Genomic DNA, 26,852 nt, shown 5'->3' with positions numbered 1-26,852 from the left:
CACGAGCGTATTTATGAGCTCAACTTCCATTCTCCTCGCGTCCCTGATTGGATTTGGTTTTACAAGTCCATGTTCACGCAAGTTGGCGTCCGGATACCATTCTCTGAGTTTCAGATGGCACTCCTAAACCGGATATCCGTCTCCCCCTCTCAGCTTCATCCGAACAGTTGGGCCTCGATCCGCTGTTTCGAAATGGTTTGCGAGTATCTAGAGCTGCCGGTGTCAGTGGACGTCTTACTCTTTTACTTCAACCTTACCAACCCTTCCAAGCAGGGGAAGGCGAGGAAAGGATTTCTCTCTTTCCGTTCTGGCCAGGGTAGGAGAATATTTGGCCTCTTCGAGGACTCCTACCATGGTTTCAAAGATAAGTATTTCAAAGTCCATCCCGTCAGAGGTCGTCATCCCTTTTGGTTGTCGTTAGAGGGGGAGCGGCTTATCCCGACTTACTGGAGTTTCGGGGCGGGGTCGAATCCCTTTATCAAGGTGACGTACAAAAGGTTGTCACCTGTAGATAAGCAAATAGCTGACGTTCTTTTTGCTATTTTTGAAAAGAACCCCGTGAACCCTCATCTTCTTATGGGTGAACGGGAGGCCGGCAGGAGCTATATCCGTGAGTTGTCTTGTTTGCTTGTCTTTGCGTTTACTGTTGTTTCGTTTATCCGTTTTGACGACTAACGCGTTTGTTGTTTGTTGTAGTGGAAATGTCTGCCACTGTGGTCGGACTTGAAAACTTGATGAAGACCTTTTTTGAGGATAGTGACGACGAGAAAGCGGAGAATGATGCTGGGGAGGCGGAGGATCAGACCGGGAAGTCAGAGGGTCCGGTCGTGGAGGTTGAAGGTCAGGGTGAGGCTTCTTCTCGGGAGGCCGTTAAGGCGGGGAAAAGGCCTATCGGGGATCAGGGTTCCCCTGTTCCCGAGGAGGCAACTGGCAGGCACTCAACCGCTTCTCACCAAGAAGATGATGACGTGGAGCTTATTCACACCCCCAAGAGGCGGAGGTCGTCAGCCAGCCCGGAGGGGGCCCTTAGTATCATGGAGAGAAATTTTGATGCAACAAGGTTTATAGATTCCCAATTGATCCCCGGGACGGAGGAACATTTCCTTGGCACTGAACTGGCTGGGCAGGCTAGATGGATGTATCGGACTTTGCTCCGGGGGGCCGTAATAGCCCGAAAGGCTGAGTTCGAGTTGTCGGGGATGCAAGCTCTCCGGAGGAAGCTCGAGTCCTCTGTTAAAGCCAATAATGATTTCAAAGTCCAAGTTGAGCAGCTCCAAGGTCAGTTGTCCGAAATGACGGAGAAGCTCAAGGTTTCGGAGGAGAAGGCGGCGTCCGCTGCCGAGAAGTTGAAAGTTTCGGACGAGTCGGTGGCCCGCCTAATCGAGCGGGAGATGACCTTGGAGGGCCAGCTGAACTCTGCCCAGGGTCGGGTGGCGGCCTTGGAGAAAGAGCGTGACGAAGCTGTCTCGTTGGCCGAGGTCGCTAGGTCGGAAGTTGAGGGGCTCAAAAAGAAGCTGAAAGCGACCAAGGATCAGGGAAAGAATGCAATTACTATGACTGAGGATGCCTTGAAGGCTCAAATGAAGATTGTGGCTCCCGACTTCGACACCTCTGCTATTGGGGTCTTCAAAATGATTCAAGATGGCAAGGTTGTAGATATGCCAAGGAAGTGATTCCTTGTAACTTTGTGTATTTGTTGTTTGTTTGTTTTGAACAATTTGCTTGTCCGTCCCATGTTTTGACACTTTATAAGTTATCCTCATTTGGTTGCTTTATGATTTACTCTCGTTTCGTTGTCTGGTCGTGTTGTCATTATTGTCTTACCGCTTATTCTGGGCGGGCTTATTTCTTGTGCCCGTCACGCCGTTTTTACGTTGGCAACGGTTCGGACCGATTTGGTCGCGTCGTCGCCGAATTGGTTAAGGCTTATGACCCGTCTGGCTCCCGGGGTGATCAATCCCGGGGTGCCGTTTTAGGTATCAGTCATGTGAAACACATGTGAAGTAAGAAAATTTTAACAAGTAAAAAATTTGAACAAGTGAAAATTAATCGTCAGCTGGGCAAGTATTTGTCAAAGTAAGTAAACAAGATGAATTAACATGTGGATAGGGCAAATATCAACTATCTGGTTAGGCTCCCTGGTCGGTGAGCCGGTGGATCATGAGTAGAACCTCTTTAGGTTACCTGCGTTCCATGTTCTGGGTATCTCCTTGCCGTCGAGTCTTTTGAGTTTGTAAGCGCCTTTGCCGAGTACCTCCCTTACCCTGTAGGGACCTTCCCAATTTACCGCCAGCTTACCTTCCCCTGGGGTCGGGACGCCGATGTCGTTGCGTCGCAGGACGAGGTCCCTTTCCTCGAAATCTCGTTTGAGGACTTTTGCGTTGTAACGCAGGGCTATTCTTTGTTTCAGCGCCATTTCTGTTAGGTGAGCCATCTCCCTTGTTTCCTCAATCAGGTCTTTCTCGACCGCTTCGCTCATGCCCGCGAGTAGTAGTCGGGGGCTCGGTTCGCCGATTTCGACTGGTATCACCGCATCGACCCCGTATGTTAGGCGAAAGGGAGTTTTCCCCGTAGCGCTTTGCTCGGTTGTCCGGTAAGACCATAAGACGGAGGAGAGTTCGTCAGCCCAGCTTCCTTTCTTATTGTCTAGGCGCTTCTTTAGACCAAGAAGGACGACTTTGTTTGCGGCCTCTACCTGCCCGTTTGTTTGGGGATGTTCTACTGAGGAGAACTTTTGCTTTATCCCTAGGCCAGAGAGGAATTCCATGAACTTCTTGTCTGTGAACTGGGTCCCGTTGTCTGAGATAACGACCTCCGGAATACCGAAACGGGTTATCACCTGCCTCCACATGAACTTCCGGCAGTTGGAGGACGATATCGTGGCTAGTGGTTCAGCCTCCACCCATTTGGTATAGTAGTCAATGGCGACAATGAGGTATTTGACTTGTCCTGGGCCGACCGGGAAAGGTCCCAGGAGGTCGATTCCCCATTGTGCAAAAGGTCGTGTAGTCGTTAGCGAGCTTAGCTCGGAGGCCGGCGCCCTGTGGAAGTTGGCGTTTTGTTGACACTTTGTGCATTTTCTGACAAATTCCTTTGAGTCCTTCATCATTGTCGGCCAGTAGTATCCTGCTCGGATGAGCTTCCTTGCTAGGGCTTTGCCCCCGATGTGGTGTCTGCAACACCCCTCATTGACTTCTCTAAGCACGTAGTCCGTTTGGTCGGGGTGCAAACACTTCAATAGGGGCTGGCTGAGTCCCTTTTTGAATAGTTGTCCCTGTATGATTGCATATCTGGCCGCCTCCCTTCTTAAAGCTTTGGCTGCTTTCTCATCTTCGGGCAACTTGCCGAGTTCCAGGAAGTTGGTGATGGGGTCCAGCCATGAGGGGCTCGACTTCGTCAAGTGGAGGGCGACCGTTGGTTCCTTCACCATGCCTTGGATGAGCGACCGGTTACCCGATCCTGGCTTTGTGCTCGCCAGCTTCGACAGGAGGTCTGCCCGTGTGTTCCTTTCTCTTGGAACGTGCTGGACGATGACCTCCTGGAACTGGCTTGTCATTTCCTTAACCTTTTCCAAGTATTTTTGGAGGAGGGGGTCCCGGGCTTGGTAGCTTCCGTTTACCTGCGAGGTGACGACTTGGGAGTCGCTGCATACTTCGACCTTCGTCGCCCCGACTTCCCGAGCTAGCATTAGTCCGCCCAAGAGAGCCTCATATTCTGCTTGGTTGTTCGACACTGGGAACTCGAACTTGGTTGATTGCTCATAGGTGACCCCTGCTGGGCTTTCTAAGATGACCCCTGCTCCTCCGGACGTTTGGTTGGAGGCTCCGTCCACATGAAGCCTCCACCGTGTGCCCGTTTCTTCGGGAGGGTCCCTGTTACCTCAACCAAAAAGTCTGCCATTGCCTGGGCTTTGATTGCATGTCGGGGCTCATACTGTAGGTCATATTGTGAGAGCTCGATGGCCCAGGTCATCATCCTACCAGCCAAGTCAGGTTTTTGCAGTACTTGTCGAATCGCCTGATCCGTCCTCACGACTATACGGTGACTTTGGAAGTATTGTCTTAACCTTCGGGAGGACACTAAGAGCGCCAGTGCCAGTCTTTCCAGTCTGCTGTACCTCAGCTCTGGTCCCTGGAGTGCCCTGCTCACGAAGTAAACGGGCTGTTGGGTCTTCGCTTCTTCTGTAACGAAGACTGCGGCAAGCGCTTCCTCGGTTACTGACAGGTAGAGGTAGAGCGGTTCTCCGGCCCTGGGTTTTCCGAGAACTGGTGGTGCTGCCAAGATCTCCTTGAAGTGGTTGAATGCCTCTTCGCACGCTGGGGTCCATTCAAACGTCATTCCCTTTCTCATTAGATTGAAGAAGGGTAGGGCTCTTGCTGCCGATGCGCCGAGGAAACGGGATAAAGCTGTCAATCTTCCGGCAAGTCTCTGGACGTCTTTGATGCAACCCGGACTCTTCATCTGAAGGACCGCTTGGCACTTCTCGGGATTGGCTTCCACTCCTCTTTGAGTGATCATGAAACCCAGGAACTTTCCGGCCTCCATGGCGAACGCGCATTTGAGCGGATTAAGCCTCATGCCGTGTTGCCGGAGGGACGAGAAAACGCCGTTAAGGTCGCTCAGGAGATCGTCGGGTCGTTCGGTCTTTGCGAGTATGTCATCCACGTAGACTTCTACTGTTTTGCCCATGAGTTCGCTGAATATCTTATTCATCAACCTTTGGTATGTGGCCCCAGCATTTTTTAAACCAAAGGGCATTACCTTGTAACAATAGATGCCCCCTGGCGTTATGAACGCCGTTTTTTCCTCGTCGGGTCGATGCATCGGTATCTGATTGTACCCTGAGTAGGCATCCATGAAGCTTAGATACCTGTACCCCGCCGCTGCGTCCACGAGTGCGTCAATATTAGGCAGGGGGTAGCAGTCCTTGGGACAAGCCTTGTTGAGGTCAGAGTAGTCCACACACATTCTCCATCTCCCGTTGTGTTTTTTAACCAGAACTACATTCGACAACCAAGTCGAGTAGTCCAGTTCCCGGATGAACCCCGCTTCTAGGAGGCTGGCCGTTTGCTTGGCCACCTCTTCCGCCCTTTCCTGCGACATTTTTCTCCTTCTCTGGGCCACTGGTTTGGCTCCTGCCTTAACGGCCAGGTGATGCGACATGAGCTGGGGATCTATCCCGGGCATGTCAGCAGGTGTCCAGGCAAAGAGGTCGGCATTGGCCCTGATCATTTCCATCAAAGGCTCCTTTATCTCATGGGGGAGGTTTCTGTTTATGAATGTGAATTTATCGTCCTCCTCGCCGACTCTGAACTTTTCCAAGTCTCCTTCTGGCTCTGGTCTGGGTTTGTCGTCTACCCTGGCATCCAGGTCGGCCAGGAAGACCCCTGACGCTTCTTTGGATTTTTTTCTGAGAGAAAGGCTGGCGTGGTCGCAAGCGACCGCCGTTTCCAAGTCGCCCCTGAGGGATCCCACGGATCCGTCATCGGTGATGAACTTCATCACCAGTAGTTTCGTACTGATAGCTGCCCCCAGGTCGTTAATGGTCTTTCTCCCTAGGATGATGTTATAAGCCGTGGAATCTCGTAATATTACAAAGTCTGACATGACTGTTCTCCGTCTCTGCCCTTGTCCCACAGAGGTCGGGAGTGTGATGATTCCGTCCGGCTTGATGAAGTGGTCCCCTAACCCTACCACACCGTGCTGGTGGGTCGTCAGGTCGGAATCTCTCAATCCCAGGGCATCGAAAACGTTTCGAAACATGATATTTGAGTCTGCCCCCGTGTCTACCAGGATCCGTTTGACGAGGCCAGTTCCGACCCTAGCCGTGATGACCATGGGCGGACTTTCTGGCACCTCGTCAAACCATTGGTCCTCCGGGCCGAAAGAGATAGGTGGGAGACCCTTGAGACTTCTAACAGATGAGGTGGAGACCGCAAGGACCTTGGCATCTTTTTTCTGCGCCGATTTTGACCTCAGGGCGGTATTCCTGGCCGTCACCAAGTTTACCACCGTGAGACCGTGGTCGTCACCCTCTGGTTCTTGTCGTCGCCTTGTTGGTCGGGATCTGTCTTCGCCATCGTGGTCCCGGTTGCGTCTCCTTGGTTCCCTTATAAGGTGGGAGAAGTCGGCGAGTTTGCCGTCTCTGATAGCTTGCTCGAGGGCGTCCTTTAGGTCGAAGCAGTCTTGGGTCTTGTGCCCATAACCCTTGTGATACTCGCAGTAGAGGTTCTTGTTTCCTCCCGTCCTGTCCTTCAGTGGTCGGGGCTTCGACAGTATCCCCTTTTCTTCTATCTGTTGGTAAACTTCAGTGATTGACGCCATGAGGGGGGTATAGTTGGTGAACTTCCCAACTCGGGGGAACGGTTTGGGTGGTTTACTCGGACCGCCGTCCCTGGCGTGCTCCTTTGGTCTTTCTCTGCCTTCAAAGTGCCGGGCTTGGTTGTAGGCGGGCTGCCGTTTATTGGCAGCCACAACCCGGCTGACTTCCTCGTCATTGATGTATTCTTTGGCCACGCACTGGATCTCTTGCATTGTCCAGACGGGCTTTGTGGTGAGGTATTTCCTGAAGTCCTCATTCGAGAGCCCGTTCATCAAGCACAAACTTGCCACCGAGTCCATCAGACCGTCAATTTCCAAGCACTCGTCATTAAAACGGTCCAGGTACTTCCTGGTCGGCTCCCCGGGTCTCTGTGTCACCCCTAGCAAATTGATTGGGTGTTTGGCTTTGACAATCCTAGTCGTGAACTGAGCCAAGAAGGCGTGGCTGATGTCGGAGAATTGGGTCACCGAGCCTTGCGGGAGGTTGTTGAACCACCGTATTGCCGGGCCCGCTAAGGTGACCGGGAAAGCGCGACATCTGACCTCGTCTCCCACTCCTTCTAGGTTCATCCTGGCCTCAAAGGCCGTCAAGTGTTCCAGGGGGTCTTGCGTTCCGTCATACTTCATGTCCGTCGGCTTGTCGAAGTGTTTCGGTAGCCGGACCTCGAGTACGGAACGGTGGAAAGGAGTCGCTCCTATTATGACGGGTCCTCGGGCAATTCTTCTCGACTCGTCGTTCTCGCGGCGCACCTCCTCGTCGCCCCTGTTCGACGCACGCCGCCTTTCGTGTCGGGCGTAGATGATGGGGTCCCGACTTCTTCTTCTGGGGCGTACCCGTCCCCCAGCGCTCTCCGACTCGTATTGGGGGCTGGGCGTGCGCCTCGAGCGGCTCCTTGAACGGGAATGGGTGGGGCTCTGCTCTGGGGTGCGTTGGTCGCGCTCTCTCTCTGCTAGCCTGCGCTCTAAGTCCTGCAATCTGTGGCGTAGCTCTTGCATTATCCTGGCGTGGTTGTCACCTGTCCCCCCGAAGGGGCGTCTCTCGTAAGTTTGCGTCGTATCCCTTGGGGGCGACCTCTGTTGTTGCCGGGTTTCCGCCGCAATGGCGCCTCCCCCGAGCACGGGAGGCGCTGCCTCGGAGCCTGTCCCAGTTTGGACCAGCACGAAATCTATGGACGAGTGTCCCCACAGACGGCGCCAATGTTCGGTAGGTCGGTTACCGGACGGTTCGGATCGAGATTCAGAGTGATAGAAGGGGGCTCGTCTGGTCACGGTCTTCTAGTCTGAGAGGCACGAGGTCCCGAGTATTTTATGTGAAGGGGGGTGCCACCTGCAAAGACACTCCGACGCTCTTGTCAGAATATGTGCAGACGGAATAAGGGTGTGTAAGAATGTGACGTACCTCGGGGGAAGAGCCAATCTTCCCCTTATATACAAGTCAGCGGTGGGCTCCCCTGGAGGGTAGGCCCATATTCTCAAGGACGCTGTCCCATAGCTGCGGGTGAGTCGTACGGGACGCGTGTCCGGGTCTGCTGGAGGGTGCGCGACCGGGCCGGGTGGAGCTCGGGTCGGGTTGACCCGCGAGAGTCCTGGGCCGGACCGTAACATATATATATATATATATTAAAAATTTAAAATTTGTGTATCCATATCATATTAAATCACGAGTCCGAATCAGAAAATTTTATATAAATACTCGGTTGCTGATAGAAATATTCAAATATCTTCTATTATTTTATCTGACCTGTGCGTTAATTAACTAACAAGAGATGAACTCCAAAAATTAAATATGATGCCAATGGTATAATCTTTTTTTTTTCTTTGTCTAATCGTATAATCTTCTATTTATACTTCTAAAGGGTCTGACGTATACTATTGAACTATAGTTTGATCGTGCAATTAATATTTTCAATTAGAATATTTATATTTATTTTAAAAAATATATTTGTTGATAAATTATTTTACATATTTTTCTTTTTTGCATATTTTGTATATTTCTCAATTTTTAACGTTAATTAATTAACAATGCAAAATCTAAAATTTTTTAAGGTCATTTTGGAACAATATAGATACATTTATTCATAACATAATATATTCTTTGATACGTAGAGGAAGGATGTTTGAATTTTATTTTTATGAAACAGATTAAATATAAAAAAAAATATTAAGTCAATTAGTTCTCATAACAAAAATGATAAAATTTATGTTATAAACATAATCATCTAATTAATTTAGAGAAGTTAATTACAAATTTAAAAAGAAAACTGAAATGTGCATATATCTTATACTTTCAAGTTAAAAAAAAAAGATTAAATTTGATGTGTCTTTCGTGATTAAAATCATGATTCATCTGTATTTTGTATTCAAAATTAGAATAAATCCTTTTGTTCCCAATTGCTAACCAATTATATGGGATATATATGTTAATATTAGTATATAGCCAAATTAGTTTTTAAAGATCATTTTTTTTTAAATTGGCTTTTGAAATTTTTTTAATCAAATTCGTCTTTTAAAAATTTTATGTTAGTCATGTTAGTTTTTTCATCACTTTTATTTCTAACGGTATCAGAATTTATTGATGTGGTATGTTAAATGATATTACAATATATACATGATAATTTTAATTGGCAGCCAACATGATAAGTTTTAAAAATTATATCAAATTAATTCTAAATTGAGGAATTTCAATGTCTCAAAATTTCTCCTCAATTAGATTTTGATTTGATTTAATTTCATAAACTACTTATCATATTAATAGTCAATTAGGACTCTTATATATGTTGTAGTGTCATTTAATGTATCACATTAGCAAATTTTGATCCAATCAACAAAGGTGATTAAATTAAAATCTTTGAAAGACGATTTTGATTAAAAAAATTTTAGAGATTAATTTAAAAAATTAGTAATCTTTTAGAGATAAATTTAACTATTTACTCTTGAGTAGTATGACATACTGTTATAAAAAAAAATTTGTCTCGTCATCTTTTTCTCTCAGGTTCTTTGAACGTGGCTAATCAATTTTGGCGTCATAAAATTATAATAAAATTTCATTTAGATCCAGACATTTATATTATTATACTAAAATGTAAATAAAATTTATTATTTTATTAGTAACAACCAGGGACAAATTTAAAAATTTTAATATAAAAGGACCAAATTTTAAATAATTTTTTATTTTATAAAAATAATTAACATATAGTTATTAGAGTTAGCTTTTTAAAAGATTATATATATATATATATATAATTTTTTTTCACAATTTTATTTTTAATATGATAATTACATCATAAAAATATAATAATATCAATAATACATTATAAAATTATAAAATACCAATAATTTATAGTATGTTTAGGTAAAAATTATCACATATCTTATTAATTAAAATTAATTCTTTCAAAAATTTTAAAAAATTTGAAAATAAATTATAAATTATTAATTATTTGAAAGACACAATACCCTTATAGAATACAAGATATAAGATATCTTTATAAAATTTTTCTTTTAACAACGTAAATTTAGAAGAAAAATGAGTATTTTTTACAAGAAAATAATATCTAAAGTACATAATGTGATTACCAAAATATAACTACGTAAGTTATTATTAATAATATAATAATATGAATGTTAAATATATTAATATAAAAAATAAACGATTTTTTTAAAAATAAATATAGAGATTATTATATAAAAGCTAATTTAAAAGGTACAAAGACTTGAGAGTATAATATTAAATTAGTTAAGTAAAAAATATTAGTGAATTAAATAATTAAGACATAAATTCATTACATAGTGAAAAATAATACATATAAAACTATTAAATTACATATTTTTTATTTTTTAAACACATATCTTATATATAAGTATAGTTTTTTAAAATTTTGGTGACCGAGGCCACTACTCGTCCCCCTCTAAGCCGGTCCCTAGTAACAACCATACTTGTACTGTAGTTGAATCCGCAATTTAGTGGTTAAGTGTTGTATATTTTATTTAAATTCGGAGTGCGTAATATGTTCGACTTTTATTTCCTTCTTCGTATTGTCTTCATTAAAATAAATTGTCGTACTCTTAACTCGTATGTACTCATATAATTTTTACAAAATTTCAAGTTTTAATTCGATTCGACATGTATGTACACGCATTGTTAATTATTCTCTTTAAAAAAAATCCTCTACAATGCAAATTAAAAAAATATTAAAAAAAGAAAATAGAATGAAAAATACTCGTTCATGCTCATATTTTATCGTCTAACACTCATCTATGTTATACATATAAAATGTAGTAGTATTGAGCAGTAGAAATTGAACAAGAATATGAGTTTAGTGTGATAAAGATGACGATGATACTTAGATGAATAAATTGTCAAGTACATATGCATAAAATAAAAAATAAGAATATATATATGATATATATATATATATATAAGAGTTAATTAGAAAAAATTAGAGTAGCATTTACTATTAAAAAGATAGTAAAATTTTGTTTTAGATTATTTGGAGATGTGATAAGAAGAAGATCGACAAATATCCGATTTGAAAGTTGATTCAGATGGAAGATAGATAGATAGTGATAGACTATATACATATATAGATTGATCAAAATAAATTTATGTATAATTAATCTCATTGTAAAAAAGATATATAATAAGATACAAAGACATCGTTTAATTCATGTAATCGACTCTTATTAATAAGATAAGATTTTGTTGTTATTATTGTATAATTTTTGAAGCTTCCCATAGTTAAATTTGATTAGATTTGTGAACAAGTATTGTTAATCTTTGTCATAAAAGAAAATTTCGCAAATATTAATGCTCAATTAGACATGTACAAATAATGTTAATTTTTGTAAAGAACGTTTACAAATATAAAATTAAACAAAAAAAAAGACAACAAAGAATAATTAAGTTACGTTGAGGATATATTGACCTTATTAGAGGGGTGGTAGTTTAATAATGATCATAACTTAATAACTATAGAAATAAAGAAAACTACATTTGTGTCCATATATATTAGTAGTAATTTTTTTTGTGTGTCTACGGTCGATATTAGTAATATATCGACCATGATTATTGATAATAAACAAATGAAATGAGAAGGAGAATAGTTACCGTTTTAAATTTATAAATAGATAAAATAAAAATAGGTGTATAATCATTAAGATTGATAAAGACGGATCTTGCTAGAGAGACAATAGACTATTAAATTACAAAATGAATATTCCCCATACTATCTAGAATAACTATCATTGATTTTGGGATTCACTAAGGATCAAACTCTTAATCTTTCAGATCTAGAATTTTAATACCATGTCATGATACCACTCGTCCCAAAAGCTTCAGTTGATGGAAAAAGGTAATATTAATGGTTATATCTTTAATACTCCCTAAACCTCTATTGTATACATTGTATAAAAATTCCATTGGCTCCTCATACTTTTCCAGAACTCTAATACCATGCCATGATACCACTCGTCCCAAAAACTTCAGTTGATAGAAAAAGATAACACTAATAGTTATATCTCTAATACTCCCTAAACCTCTATTATACACATTGTACCCATTAGCTCCTCTTACTTTTCCTTTTTATAATTGTTTGAATTAGAAATCTAAATTAAATATTTATAAACTTATTTCTATCAGAGAAAAAGTTGGTATGATAACAACTACCAAACATAATTATAAAAAAACTGCTAACAATTGACCTAATGATACCAATCATAACACAACATCTAAATAAAACAGTCAATCAGATTGAATCACACATAAGAATATAAAAAATCATAACACTAACAAATGCCATGCCATATTTTATTAATATTTAATTTGGTTTGATCAACGTTACCTTGCAAATAGGGCCTAGCTACGACGTAGCCATGTTTTTCATGTCAGTTAATTTATGAGGGTTAGGAATGGTCACTCAGGGTTAGGATCGGAATGGTCGGTTAACTAATATTACTTAGTCTAGTAATTAATTTATTAATTTGTTTAAATGTTGGAAATTTTAATTTTATTATATGTATATAATAATTTATTACTTAATAATAAATTTTTAAATATAATTTAGATCTATAATGAATTAATTTGTAGTATATTAAATTGAAAAATATAGTAAAAAATCATTTAAAAAAAAGGTATGGCCAGGTGCATGCTGCATTGGTGAGTGCAACACAATACTAATGGCAATGACAAACTATGGGTTTTTCTCATCACGATGGTTCTACTATAATTTTAAATTGTTATGTAAAAAAGAAATATTGCTATTATTCATCTCTATTTAATAATATAATTCATGTATTTATAGCGTGATCATTCCTGAAATAAATAATATAATCAAAGCAATTAGTGAGATATATCAACTTCACATATACAAAATCATGAGTAGAAGGAGATTTTACAGCATATATAATTAAGTAATTTATTCATCAGTGGTAGCTCATTTTGAATTTTTATATTATCATATTATTAAAAATTAATTATTTTGATTGGAGGAATCATGAGTGTCTCAATATTGATAGATCTTCTTCTTTAATATCTAAACTCTTAATACCACCCAATCATTTGGACCATCAAAAATTCAAAATCATTATTATTATTGATGCGTACATCATATCTTGGCCACAAAACGCAATAACTTTGGACACGTAAGCTCCAAATCAAATAACAAATATAATTAGTAAAATAGTATAATTCCAAAACTCACATAGTGATATGCACGGAACCTATCGAAAATCTCGAAAAAATTCAAGTCTAGTGCAACAAATTCTCACTCTATATAAGAAACGAAAAACAACGCTCAGAGGACACATTTACATTCTCTACTTAACTTGCTAATATTTTTTTTATTATTAAGATCAGACTTTGACTTGAGCATTAGAGTATCTTTTGTAGGTGTTCTCACCCGCAGAGTTCAATTGAAGTCGATGTATAGCTCTTTTAGTGCTAGCAGCACACTGTTTTCTGGAGTCGTTACAGCTCCGTCAGACTTTCACGAATAGAATATCTGGCGTCCGCCATGGGACCCGAAAAACTAACTTCACCATATTAATCACTTTTAATCATAAACTCTCCTTAATAAGGACTTCCACGATGGTTGACAATGAGAATCCACAACTGTTATAGCTGAGTTGTTGGCACAAAATGATGAACTCCAAACGAAGATTCAGAGAATGGCTGATCTACTAGCTCAGCACCAAAAGAAAACAGGGCAAAGGAGATCCCAAGAATGCAAATCTTAACGACGAGCATATGCTAAAAGCTCGTCTAGAAGAGGCAACACCTCCGAAGAAAAGAAAGACACTATCCAATCCTTTTTCAAAGGACATTATGAAGTTCCAAATGCCGAAAAATGTCAAGCTGCCCACCTCTCTCAAGCCATACGAAGGTATTAGAGACCCTCACATCCATGTCACTAAATTCCAGGCAATGATGTTCTTTAACGGTGCCTCTGACCCTATACTTTGTCAATCTTTTTCAACCTTTTTAGATGGTGTTGTTTTACTTTGATTTTCTAAGTTGCTTGCAGGATCCATTTCAAATTTCGAAGACTTGGCAGAAGCTTTCACCAACCATTTCACCACGTCAAAGATATATGTCCATGGATCGGACTATCTTAGCACCATCAAGAAAGGACAACACAAAAGCCTCAAAGACTATATGACACGATTTGTCAAAGAAACCATAGAGATTCCAGAGATCTCAGCCCAGACGTCCACTTACATGCAATCAAGAGCGGCCTTCGTCCTGGAAAATTCCAAGAGACCATCGCAGTAACAAAATCGAAGAGATTGAAGAGCTCTGTGAAGCTCGGAAGATAGACAAACAACAACCCTGCCAAGAGGAGGAAAGAAACCACAAACCACAAAACAACAAGGATGTCAAGAAACCATTTAAGCTAACTCCAAACTTTGACACTTATACTAGGTTCAACTCTAAAAGAGAAGATATCATAAAGGAAATCCTTCATGCTAAAATTATCAAACCTCCAAGAAGGGCAGGCACCTACCAAGATCAAAGATTTGTGGACAAAACAAAGAATTGTGCTTTCCATCAGAAATTCGGCCAAATGACAGATGAATACATAGTGACAAAAGATCTCTTGGAAAGGCTAGCTCGGCAAGGCCTCCTAGACAAATACGTAGACGAACGAATATATAAGGATGGAAACTTCACCCAAGAAGTTAACGATCAAACTCCCACAAAAGACAAAGATAAATAAACGAATTCTAACCAACTTAGAGGAGTCATCAATTGCATTTCAGGAGGAGTCGCCGGAGAAGGAACCACAATCTCAGCTCAAAAGTGAAGTTATAGGGCTATGTTAGCAATAGAAGGATCAGCCCCTCCAGCAACAGAAGACACGACCACAGTAGCCATTATCTTCACACAATCTTATTTTTGCTCACAAAGCCCGAACCTTGACAATCCAATGGTGATATCCGTTCAAACTGGTGACCTATTGGTAAGAAATGTCTTACTAGACCCAAGTAGTAGTGCCGATGTCTTATTTTATTCAACATTCCAGAAAATAAAACTATGTGATAAGGCTATACAGCCTTCCTCGGGAGAATTGGTTGGGTTCTCTGGGAAAAGAATTCTGGTGCTTGGTCACATTTGGCTAAAAACTACGATGGGGGAAAACCCCCAATAAAAAATTATTGATGTTCGATATTTAATAGTGGACTGTCCTAGCCCATATAACATCATCCTCGAAAGGCCAACTTTAAATCCTTTTGGAGTAATAGTATCCACTTTACACCTGTGTGTTAAGTTTCATGTACAGAAAAACTTGATTGCAACAGTACATGCCAACTATAAGGAAGCATGGCAATGTTAATACGCAAGCTTGAAACAGAACTCTACCAAGATCATGTTGCCAGCACGTATGCAAGCCGTGTATAAATCAAAGGATTTACCTATGTTATCCGAACTCGATCCTTGGAAGAATTTCAGAGAAAGACCCCAACCAATGGACGGTGTCAAGAAGGTGAACCTAACTAAAAATACAAACCGTTTCACATATATTGGAGGTGCACTTTCAGGAGAAGAACGATCTCAGCTAACAACTATATTATAAGACAATGCCAACCTATTTGCATGGACGCCCGCTGACATGTCAGGAATCGACTCCGATGTCATATGCCACAAGTTGGCAATTGATTCAACAGCCCGACCTATAGCTCAGAAAAAACACAACCTCGGAATAGAAAAGAAGGCACCATCCTTAGAAGAAACCAAAAAACTGCTCGCCACTAGTTTCATCAAAAAGCTGAGATTTACAACTTGGCTATCAAATGTGGTAATGGTAAGAAAAACTCATGTAAATGGATCATATGCATCAACTTTACAAATCATAATAAAGCATACCCTAAAAATGCATACCCATTGCCTTGTATTGACAAACTGGTTGTTAATGCCTCTAGTTTTAGTAACTTAAGCTTCATAGATGCATATTCTGGTTATAAATAGATTTTAATGCATCTTGAAGACCAAAGCAAGACAACTTTCATTATAGAATTCAAAAATTTTTGTTACACGGTAATGCTATTTAGTCTTAAGAATGTAGGTGCAACATACCAATGACTGATGGATAAAGTATTTCAACATCAAATAGGACGGAACATGAAAGTCTATGTGGACGATGACTGATAAACCCATATTTTATGGTATATTTTGTGCTTAGTTTGAGTGATTTATCCAACACTTTACCCACTTATTCATATTAATTGCATCGTTTTACATCTCCTTCCTTCTTGTGTGATGTATGTGAGAAACATGTTTCCTATGCTTTTAAATTAATTATTTTAATTACCTTTATTTCCATTCGATGCCGTGATTAGTGTGTTGAGTAGTTTCAGATCTTCTAAGGCAGGAATGACTCAAAGGATGGAAAGGAAACATACAAAAATGGAAGGAAAGCACAAAACGGAGTCCTTGAAGAAACTGGCATCCACGCGATCGCATGGACGACGCGATCGCGTGCCAAGCGCGAATCAACAGCGACGCGGCCACATGACTGATGCGGCCGCATGACTGAAGCGACCGCGTGGCAAGAAAAAGCTCCGAACGACGTGACCGCGTGACCCACGCGGACGCGTGACAGAGGCCACGCACCAGAAATTACAGAAGACGCTCCCAGCGAATTCTGAGGCCCTTTTTGGCCCAAATCCAAGTCCAGAAGGCATAGACCAGAGGTTATGAAGTGAGGGAATGCATCCATTCAGAGAGAGCTCGCCAATTTTATTTCCCATGTTTTAGATCTAGTTTTGAGAGAGGTTCTCTCCTCTCTCTCTCTTAGGATTTAGGACTTCTCTTAGTTTTAGGAGTAACTCTCAATCCCAGGTTCTTTATTTTTATTTATTCTTCCAATCTAGTTTATGAACTCTTCATGTTAGATTATAATTTCCCTTATTAATGTTATTTGAGATATTTCAATTCATGATTGCTTTCTCTAATTTATGTTATTGTTGCTTTACATCTAATGGCATTTTTATTCCAGCAAATTTACTTTTTCTTCTTTTGGTCTTGATTAAGAAAGCAGTAACTCAGGAGTTATCTTATCTCAACATAATTGATAACTGTTATCTTTGCTAATTGAACTGAGCTTCAATAATCCCAACCTTTTCTTAGGAAATAAATAGGATTCGAAGATCAAACTAATTAGTCCCTTGACTTTCCTTTACTTTAGTAAAGGTTGACTAAGTGGAATTAAGATTCAACTTTCACTGTTGTTGATAAGAATAACTAAGCCTGGACTTCTAATTTCTCATACCTTGCCAAAAGTTTGCTTTACAGTATTTATTTATTTATTTTAATTGCTATTTAAATCAATTGTTATATTTGTTCCTCATTCTTAAAACCCGGAATTTGCAATCTCCATAACCAATAATAAGAACACACCTCCCTGCAGTTCCTTGAGAAGACGACCCGAGGTTTAAATACTCGGTTATCAATTTTAAGGGGTTTGTTACTCGTGACAACCAAAACGTTTGTACGAAGGGATTTCTGTCGGTTTAGAGACTATATCTACAACACGATTGTTTTTATGAAATTCTTTACTGGCAAAAATCCTAACGTCAAAATGGCACCGTTGCCGGGGAACTGCTAACGTGTGCCTTATTATTGGTTATTGTAAATATTTTTCTTTTGCTTGTTTATTTATTTTTTTTCTCCTTTTTATTTTTATTTGCTACTATGGATTCTCACCCCTCTCGCTTTGAGTTTGGTTCTAACTTTGTTGAAGGAAATAGAAGTTACAGCAGGAATATGCATCAAGGTCAGGCCAATCAAGGATGGATGGAGCAAAGAGGATCTAATCAACCCTTTAGGCAACAACACCCTCTAAGATATCATGGACAACGACCATTCTACAATGCATACCCAGCTGATAGATATGGTGGACAACCTTGTAACTACCAACAAGCCCCACCCCGTGCCTATAGACCATCCTCTCAACATAACCTCGAACCACCACACTCACAAGTTTCTTTTCGCCATTCGCCACCGTATGATCCTTTCCCACCCCAGTTCCAATCCAATCACTCCCAAGCACCACCACTTCCCTATGTTTCATGTCCAAATCCATCACCCAGAGAATCAGAGGTTCGCCTCAAGGCAACAGTAAATAAACTTCAAACAACTATTCGACAACTGGAGCAAGCAGTAATTCAATTAGCTTCTAGACGCGCGAACATTCAAGGACCAACCACAACCCCATGTGGACAATCTAATAAAGAGCGTAGCATGAAGGAAACACTAGAAACTCCAGTGGGCAAGACAGAGAATGAGTTCATACTAGAACAATTAGAAGAAGCTGTCATTGTACAAGAAGAAGAGTTGGTTGAAGATCTAGGAGACGATGAACCTTCATGGGAATCCAGAGTTGAGGAGAACTCCATCAAGGACGTTACAATTGATGCTAAGGAGGATATTGCACAATCCCCAAGGCAAGTCGTTTATGAAGAATCAGACAGAATAATCCAAGAAGCAAATTCTCTTGATGATGATAGTCACAAGTCAAGTTCTCTTAGTAATGAACTTGCATCTGCAAGTGAGTTCTCTGAGATCGACGAATCTTCCCCAAACGAATACGAGGATGATGCAGAGGTAGATTTCTCTCAACCTCCAATCTATGACTCAAGTGATGAGGAAGACATAGAAGACTTTGACCGGGGTGATGATGCATTTGAAGACCCTTGCAAAGAAGTGGAGGAATTCATAGAAGATTACCAGGGAGTAGAACTTACAGAACCACCAGAAACATCTTTCCCAAGGCCATTACCACCTAATACAAGCTTCAAGTGGTTACAATCCTTAACTTTTAACTTTACTTTTTCACTTGAATACGGTTTGCTTGAAACAGATGGCCAGCTTAGAGCTCTCCGCGGCTTTAAGAGTAAGAGGAAAATGGCTCGTTCTCAGAGCTAGCGTACAAGGTTCAATAAGGTTCCACGCTTCAACTTGAAGTGCACGGATTGGTATCATGCTCAATTGAATGGATCTCGGAAAACGTTTAGTTACCATGGTGAGAATTTACTTTTTAAACCGTCCGGATGGAAACATGGAGATCAAGATGGAGGCGGATTTAAAAACAAGGCTTGGGATCCTGGAATCTATTCTAACATTCATCACCCCGGGAGCCTAAAATTCTGTTTTAAGCTGCTCAGAAGCTTTACATGCTTAGTTTGGGACCCCGGAGGCTACTGGCATTCCAAGCACTGGTGGAGATTTCTGGATGAGTTTAAACACAAGCCACCATAACAGGAAGCTGAACTAATGTCCAACTTAAGGACTTTAACTAAAAGTGCTAGGTGGGAGACAACCCACCATGGTATGATGGTTCCTTTTGTAATTTTAATTTTATTTAGTTTTGTTTGTTTTTTAATTTTATTTTATTTTTATTAAACCTGGAATCATGCATAGCATTCGTATTGAGCACTGCATTCTGCATATTGCATTCCGCATTCTGCATAAAAAAATAAAATAAAATAAAATAAAAATTTTCAATATTTAATAAAGGGGATACAAAAGAATTCCCCAAATGCAAAAATAAAAGTAATGCACATGGAATAAGAACAAAAGTTGAAACATGAGCATGTAACATCCAAAAGTGGGAAAAATATGGGAAAATAGGTAAAGAAGTTTTGTTTTACTATGTATGTTAGGTGAGATCTTAGTCTAATTAAGGATTCACTTATTAGCTCACTTAGCCTTATACATATATCCTTACTTTTACCTTGGCCCCATTACAACCTTAATTAAAGACCTCATGATTTTTGGTATGACTGTATTCTATAATTGTTGATTGGTTAGATGAAGAACAAAGTTATAGAAAGGAAGAATAAAAAGAGGAATAGAGTGATTAACCCAATAAACACTGAGTGACTAGAGAGTAAACACAAATCCAGTGAGGGTTCAATAGCTCATTAACATTTATCTCTGTTTGAATTATCTAATTGTCTTGCAAGTTCATAAAATATTTTTTTTCTCCCATCTCAATTGTAAAAGTGCTTATTGATTATCTAAGGCTTGGCTATATATATACATATATGACTCCTTGAGAATGTGAATTAATTTAACTACCTGTAAGCTTTATATATGAGTGAATAAATTAGAATTGCATGTTGCATTTAGATTAGATTGCATTGCATAACATTCCATCACTTTAACCTTACTTATTACCTTGGATTTAGCATGAGGACATGCTATTGTTTAAGTGTGGGGAGGTTGATAAACCCATATTTTATGGTATATTTTGTGCTTAGTTTGAGTGATTTATCCAACTCTTTACCCACTTATTCATATTAATTGCATAGTTTTACTTCTCCTTCCTTCTTGTGTGATGTATGTGAGAAACATGTTTCCTATGCTTTTAAATTAATTAATTAAATTACCTTTATTTCCATTCGATGTCGTGATTAGTGTGTTGAGTAGTTTCAGATCTTCTAAGGCAGGAATGACTCAAAGGATGGAAAAGAAACATACAAAAATGGAAGGAAAGCACAAAACGGAGTCCTTGAAGAAACTGGCATCCACGCGATCGCATGGACGACGCGATCGCGTGCCAAGCGCGAATCAACAGCGACGCGGCCGCATGACTGACGCGACCGCGTGGAAAGGAAAAGCTCCGAACGATGCAACCGCGTGACCCACGCGGACGCGTGACAGAGGCCACGCACCAGAAATTGCAGAAGACGCTCCCAGCGAATTCTGAGGCCCTTTTTGGCCCAAATCCAAGTCCAGAAGGCATAGACCAGAGGTTATGAAGTGAGGGAATGCATCCATTCAGAGAGAGCTCGCCAATTTTATTTCCCATGTTTTAGATCTAGTTTTGAAAGAGGTTCTCTCCTCTCTCTCTCTTAGGATTTAGGACTTCTCTTAGTTTTAGGAGTAACTCTCAATCCCAGGTTCTTTATTTTTATTTATTCTTCCAATCTAGTTTATGAACTCTTCATGTTAGATTATAATTTCCCTTATTAATGTTATTTGAGATATTTCAATTCATGCTTTCTCTAATTTATGTTATTGTTGCTTTACATCTGAAGACATTTTTATTCCAGCAAATTTACTTTTTCTTCTTTTGGTCTTGATTAAGAAAGCAGTAATTCAGGAGTTATCTTATCTCAACATAATTGATAACTGTTATCTTTGCTAATTGAATTGAGCTTCAATAATCCCAACCTTTTCTTAGGAAATAAATAGGATTCGAAGATCAAACTAATTAGTCCCTTGACTTTCCTTTACTTTAGTAAAGGTTGACTAAGTGGAATTAAGATTTAACTTTCACTGTTGTTGATAAGAATAACTAAGCCTGGACTTCTAATTTCTCATACCTTGCCAAAAGTTTGCTTTACAGTATTTATTTATTTATTTTAATTGCTATTTAAATCAATTGTCATATTTGTTCCTCATTCTTAAAACCCCGAATTTCCAATCTCCATAACCAATAATAAGAACACACCTCCCTGCAATTCCTTGAGAAGACGACCCGATGTTTAAATACTCGGTTATCAATTTTAAGTGATTTGTTACTTGTGACAACCAAAACGTTTGTACGAAGGGATTTCTGTCAGTTTAGAGACTATATCTACAACGCGATTGTTTTTATGAAATTCTTTACTGGCAAAAAGGGGGGGGCGTGGCTGGGACGGACGGCGGCGGTGGGTGGTGGTTCGCGGAGGGCAGTGACGGAGAGGGGATGGAAGAGGAAGAAAGAAGAAGAAAGAAGGGGGGAGAAGGAAGAGGGGTAGGTGGCGGCGGCGTCTGGGTGGTGGCGGCATCTGGGTGGTGGCGCGGTGGTGGCTGGGTGGTGGTGGTTGAGGGTTGGAGAAGAAGAGAGGGAGAAGAAGCATTGAGGGAGGCTACGCGAATGTAGGGTTTCGCGTGACTGGGGGGTTATATTTTTGAATCTACGCGGCCGCGTGGAGTACGCGGTCGCGTGGTTGGGGTGAAAATGGGGGTGATGCGATCGCGTAGGGTGCGCAATCGCATGGAGGGGGAAAAGAAGGGATGACGCGATCGCATGGGGCATGCGATCGCGTCACTGGAAATTGTGCTAAACGCACAAATCCAGCGTCGTTCCAGCGCAACTCTCTGTCTCCTATTGGGAATTGTGCAATCCATGCGACGCGATCGCGTGGGATTGGTTTTGTGCATGTGACGCGATCGCATGGGGCATGCGATCGCGTGGGCCATTTTGTGCTAGACGCACAACGGCCGCACGATTCTAGCCTAACTTTCTGGACGTTGGATGTTTACGCCGATCTCCAGGTCACGCGGCCGCGTGGATGACGCGGTCGCGTGGGAAGTGTAATTCGCCATTTGACGCGGTCGCATGGGCCATGCGGTCGCGTCGCGCAACCCTTTTTTTATGCAGAATGCGGAATGCAATATGCATAATGCAGTGCTCAATACGAATGCTATGCATGATTCCAGGTTCAATAAAAATAAAATAAAATTCAAAACAAATAAAACTAAATAAAATTAAAATTGCAAAAGGAACGATCATACCATGGTGGGTTGTCTCCCACCTAGCACTTTTAGTTAAAGTCCTTAAGTTGGACATTAGATGAGCTTCCTGTTATGGTTGCTTGTGTTTAAACTCATCCAGAAATCTCCACCAGTGCTTGGAATGCCAGTAGCCTCCGAGGTCCCAAACTAGGCATGTAAAGCTTCTGAGCAGCTTCAAACAGAATTTTAGGCTCCCGGGGTGACGAATGTCAGAATAGATTCCAGGATCCCAAGCCTTGTTTTTAAATCCGCCTCCGTCTTGATCTCCATGTTTCCATCCGGGCGGTTTAAAAAGTAAATTCTCACCATGGTAACCAAACGTTTTCCGATATCCATTCAATTGAGCATGATACCAATCCGTGCACTTCAAGTTGAAGCGTGGAACCTTATTGGACCTTGTACGCTAGCTCTGAGAACGAGCCATTTCCCTCTTACTCTTAAAGCCACAGAGAGCTCTAAGCTGGCCATCTGTTTTAAGCAAACCGTATTCAAGTGAAAAAGTAAAGTTAAAAATTAAGGATTGTACCCACTTGAAGCTTGTATTAGGTGGTAATGGCCTTGGGGAAGATGTTTCTGGTGGTTCTGTAAGTTCTACTCCCTGGTAATCTTCTGTGAATTCCTCCACTTCTTTGCAAGGGTCTTCAAATGCATCATCACCCTGGTCAAAGTCTTCTATGTCTTCCTCGTCACTTGAGTCATAGATTGGAGGTTGAGAGAAATCTACCTCTGCATCATCCTCGTATTCGTTTAGGGAAGATTCGTCGATCTCAGAGAACTCACTTTCAGATGCAAGTTCATTACTAAGAGAACTTGACTTGTGACTATCATCATCAAGAGAATTTGCTTCTTGGATTATTCCGTCTGATTCTTCATAAACGACTTGCCTTGGGGATTGTGCAATATCCTCCTTAGCATCAACTGTAACGTCCTTGACGGAGTTCTCCTCAACTCTGGATTCCCATAGAGGTTCAGCGTCTCCTAGATCTTCAACCAACTCTTCTTCTTGTACAATGATAGCTTCTTCTAATTATTCTAGTACGAACTCATTCTCTGTCTTGTCCAATGGAGTGTCTAATATTTTCTTCATGCTACGCTCTTCATTAGATTGTCCACATGGGGCTGTGGTTGGTCCTTGAATGTTCGTGTGTCTGGAAGCTAATTGAATTATTGCTTGCTCCAGTTGTCAAATGGTTGTTTGAAGTTTATTTACTGTTGCCTTGAGGCGAACCTCTGATTCTCGGGGTGATGGATTTGGACATGAGACATAGGGAAGTGGTGGTTCTTGGTGGTGATTGGATTGGAACTGGGGTAGGAAAGGATCATACGGTGGCAAATGGTGAAGAGAAGCTTGCGAGTGTGGTGCTTCGAAGTTATGTTGAGAAGATGGTCTATAGGCATGGGGTGGGGCTTGTTGGTAGTTACAAGGTTGTCCAGCATATCTATCAGCTGGGTATGCATTGTAGAATGGTCGTTGTCCATGATATCTTGGAGGGTGTTGTTGCCTAAAGGGTTGATTAGATCCTCTTGGCTCCATCCATCCTTGATTGGTCTGACCTTGATGCATATTCTTGCTGTAACTTCTATTTCCTTCAACAAAGTTAGAACCAAACTCAAAGCGAGAGGGGTGAGAGTCCATAGTGGCAAACAAAAATAAAAAGGAGAAACAAAAATAAATAAACAAGCAAAAGAAAAATATTTACAATAACCAATAATAAGGCACACGTTAGCAGTTCCCCGGCAACGGCGCCATTTTGACGTTAGGATTTTGCCAGTAAAGAATTTCATAAAAACAATTGCATTGTAGATATAGTCTCTAAACCGACAGAAATCCCTTCGTACAAACGTTTTGGTTGTCACAAGTAACAAACCCCTTAAAATTGATAACCGAGTATTTAAACCTCGGGTCGTCTTCTCAAGGAACTGCAGGGAGGTGTGTTCTTATTATTGGTTATGGAGATTGCAAATTCGGGGTTTTAAGAATGAGGAACAAATATGACAATTGATTTAAATAGCAATTAAAATAAATAAATAAATACTGTAAAGCAAACTTTTGAAAAGGTATGAGAAATTAGAAGTCCAGGCTTAGTTATTCTTATCAACAACAGTGAAAGTTGAATCTTAATTCCACTTAGTCAACCTTTACTAAAGTAAAGGAAAGTCAAGGGACTAATTAGTTTGATCTTTGAATCTTATTTATTTCCTAAGAAAAGGTTGAGATTATTGAAGCTCAGTTCAATTAGCAAAGATAAAAGTTATCAATTATGTTGAGATAAGATAACTCCTGAGTTACTGCTTTCTTAATCAAGACCAAAAGAAGAAAAAGTAAATTTGCTGGAATAAAAATGCCTTCAGATGTAAAGCAACAATAACATAAATTAGAGAAAGCAATCATAAACTGAAATACCTCAAATAGCATTAATAAGAGAAATTATCATCTAACATGAAGAGTTCATAAACTAGATTGGAAGAATAAATAAAAATAAAAAACCTGGGATTGAGAGTTACTCCTAAAACTAAGAGAAGTCCTAAATCCTAAGAGAAAGAGAGGAGAGAACCTCTCTCAAAACTAGATCTAAAACATGGGAAATAAAATTGGTGAGCTCTCTCTGAATGGATGCATTCTCTCACTTTATAACCTCTGGTCTATGCCTTCTGGACTTGGATTTGGGCCAAAAAGGGCCTCAGAATTCGCTATGAGCATTTTCTGCAATTTCTGGTGCGTAGCCTCTGTCACGCGTCCGCGTGGGTCACGCGGTCGCGTCGTTCGGAGCTTTTCCTTGCCACGCGGTTGCGTCAGTCATGCGGCCGCGTCATATGCGTTCTGCTTAAGGCGCGCGGTCGCGTTAGTCATGCGGCCGCGTCGCTACTTCTTTGTGCTTGGCATGCGATCACGTCGTGCATGCGATCGCGTGGATGCCAGTTTCTTCAGAAGCTCCGTTTTGTACTTTCCTTCCATTTTTGTATGTTTCCCTTCCATCCTTTGAGTCATTCATGCCTTAGAAGATCTGAAACTACTCAACACACTAATCACGGCATCGAATGGAATTAAGGGTGATTAAAATAATTAATTTAGAAGCATAGGAAACATGTTTTTCACATACATCACATAATAAGGAAGGGAAAGTAAAACCTTGCAATTAACATGAATAAGTGGGTAAAGGATTGAATAAATCACTCAAACTAAGCACAAAATATATCATAAAATATGGGTTTATCAACCTCCCCACACTTAAACAATAGCATGTCCTCATGCTAAATCCAAGGTAATAAGTAAGGTTAAAGTGATGGAATGTTATGCAATGCAATCTAATCTAAATGCAACTACCTAAATGAATGATGCATCATACAATTCTAATTTATTCACTCATATATAAATCTTACAGGTAGTTAAATTAATTCACATTCTCAAGGAGTCATATATGTATATATAGCTAAGCCTTAGATAATCAATAAGCACTTTTACAATTGAGATGGGAGAAAAAGCATTTTGTGAACTTGCAAGACAATTAGGTAATTCAAACAGAGATAAATGTTAATGAGCTATTGAACCCTCACTGGCTCTCTAGTCACTCAGTGTTTATTGGGTTAATCACTCTATTCCTCTTTTTATTCCTCCTTTCTATAACTTTGTTCTTCATCTAACCAATCAACAATTATAGAATACAGTCATACCAAAAATCATGAGGTCTTTAATTAAGGTTGTAATGGGGCCAAGGTAAAGGTAAGGATATATGTATAAGGCTAAGTGAGCTAATAAGTGAATCCTTAATTAGACTAAGATCTCACCTAACATACATACTTAGTAAAACAAAACTTCTTTACCTATTTTCCCATATTTTTTCCACTTTTGGATGTTACATGCTCATGTTTCAACTTTTGTTCTTATTCCATGTGCATTGCTTTTATTTTTGCATTTGGAGAATTCTTTTGTATCCCCTTTATTAAATATTGAAAATTTTTATTTTATTTTATTTTATTTTATTTTTTTAATGCACATGGTAATTTAATCACTTTGATTTCTCATGAGCATGCTTTCCAAAATTTCTTATTTTGAGTTATTTTATTCTTTTCAATTTTTCTACCTCTTGTTTTTATCATCCATGTTCCCAATAGGTTTCCCATATTTAAACTATTCATAATTTGCTATCTTAAGCTAACCAAGGATTCAGCTTGGGATTTTATTTTGTTTTTCTGCTTAAGGCTAGTAGTTGGCTAATAGAATAAAAAGGAATTTAAAGGCTCAAGGGGGCTAACAAGGGTGATGTGAAAGGTAGGTCATTTTTGGGATAAGTGAGCTAAAATCAAATAATGGCCTCAATCACTCTCTTGGTATGTATCTATATTCTATATTCTATATTCTATAATTGGACATATAGATTAAAACAAAGTAAAGAATACCAGAATATAAAAGAAGGGCGGAACACACAGGAATAAAAATTATGGTTTGAATGTAACCATACAATTAAGCTCAAAACTCACAGGCTATGTGTTTTCTAGCTCAAAAATCATTTATCACTTATGTATGTCA

The 26,852-nt window shown here is 40.1% G+C and overlaps 1 protein-coding gene across 1 annotated transcript in view; it reads right to left on the bottom strand.

Annotated features, from left to right (window-relative positions):
• Positions 1-2,158: 2,158 nt before the first annotated feature.
• LOC140176179 (uncharacterized) overlaps positions 2,159-26,852 on the bottom strand; it is a 38,618-nt gene continuing 13,924 nt past the window's right edge. Inside the window, exons 2-6 of the mRNA XM_072206071.1 lie at positions 6,307-7,460; positions 5,700-6,192; positions 4,871-5,555; positions 3,880-4,717; positions 2,159-2,839 (exon numbers count right to left, since the gene is read on the bottom strand). Of these exons, the coding sequence (XP_072062172.1) occupies positions 2,159-2,839; positions 3,880-4,717; positions 4,871-5,555; positions 5,700-6,192; positions 6,307-7,460 (3,851 nt within the window). The remainder of the gene's footprint in view (positions 2,840-3,879; positions 4,718-4,870; positions 5,556-5,699; positions 6,193-6,306; positions 7,461-26,852) is intronic.

Source organism: Arachis hypogaea, chromosome 11 (genome assembly GCF_003086295.3).
Source record: "Arachis hypogaea cultivar Tifrunner chromosome 11, arahy.Tifrunner.gnm2.J5K5, whole genome shotgun sequence".
NCBI classification, from domain to species: domain Eukaryota; kingdom Viridiplantae; phylum Streptophyta; class Magnoliopsida; order Fabales; family Fabaceae; genus Arachis; species Arachis hypogaea.
This window is presented reverse-complemented; position numbering and strand designations above follow the sequence as displayed.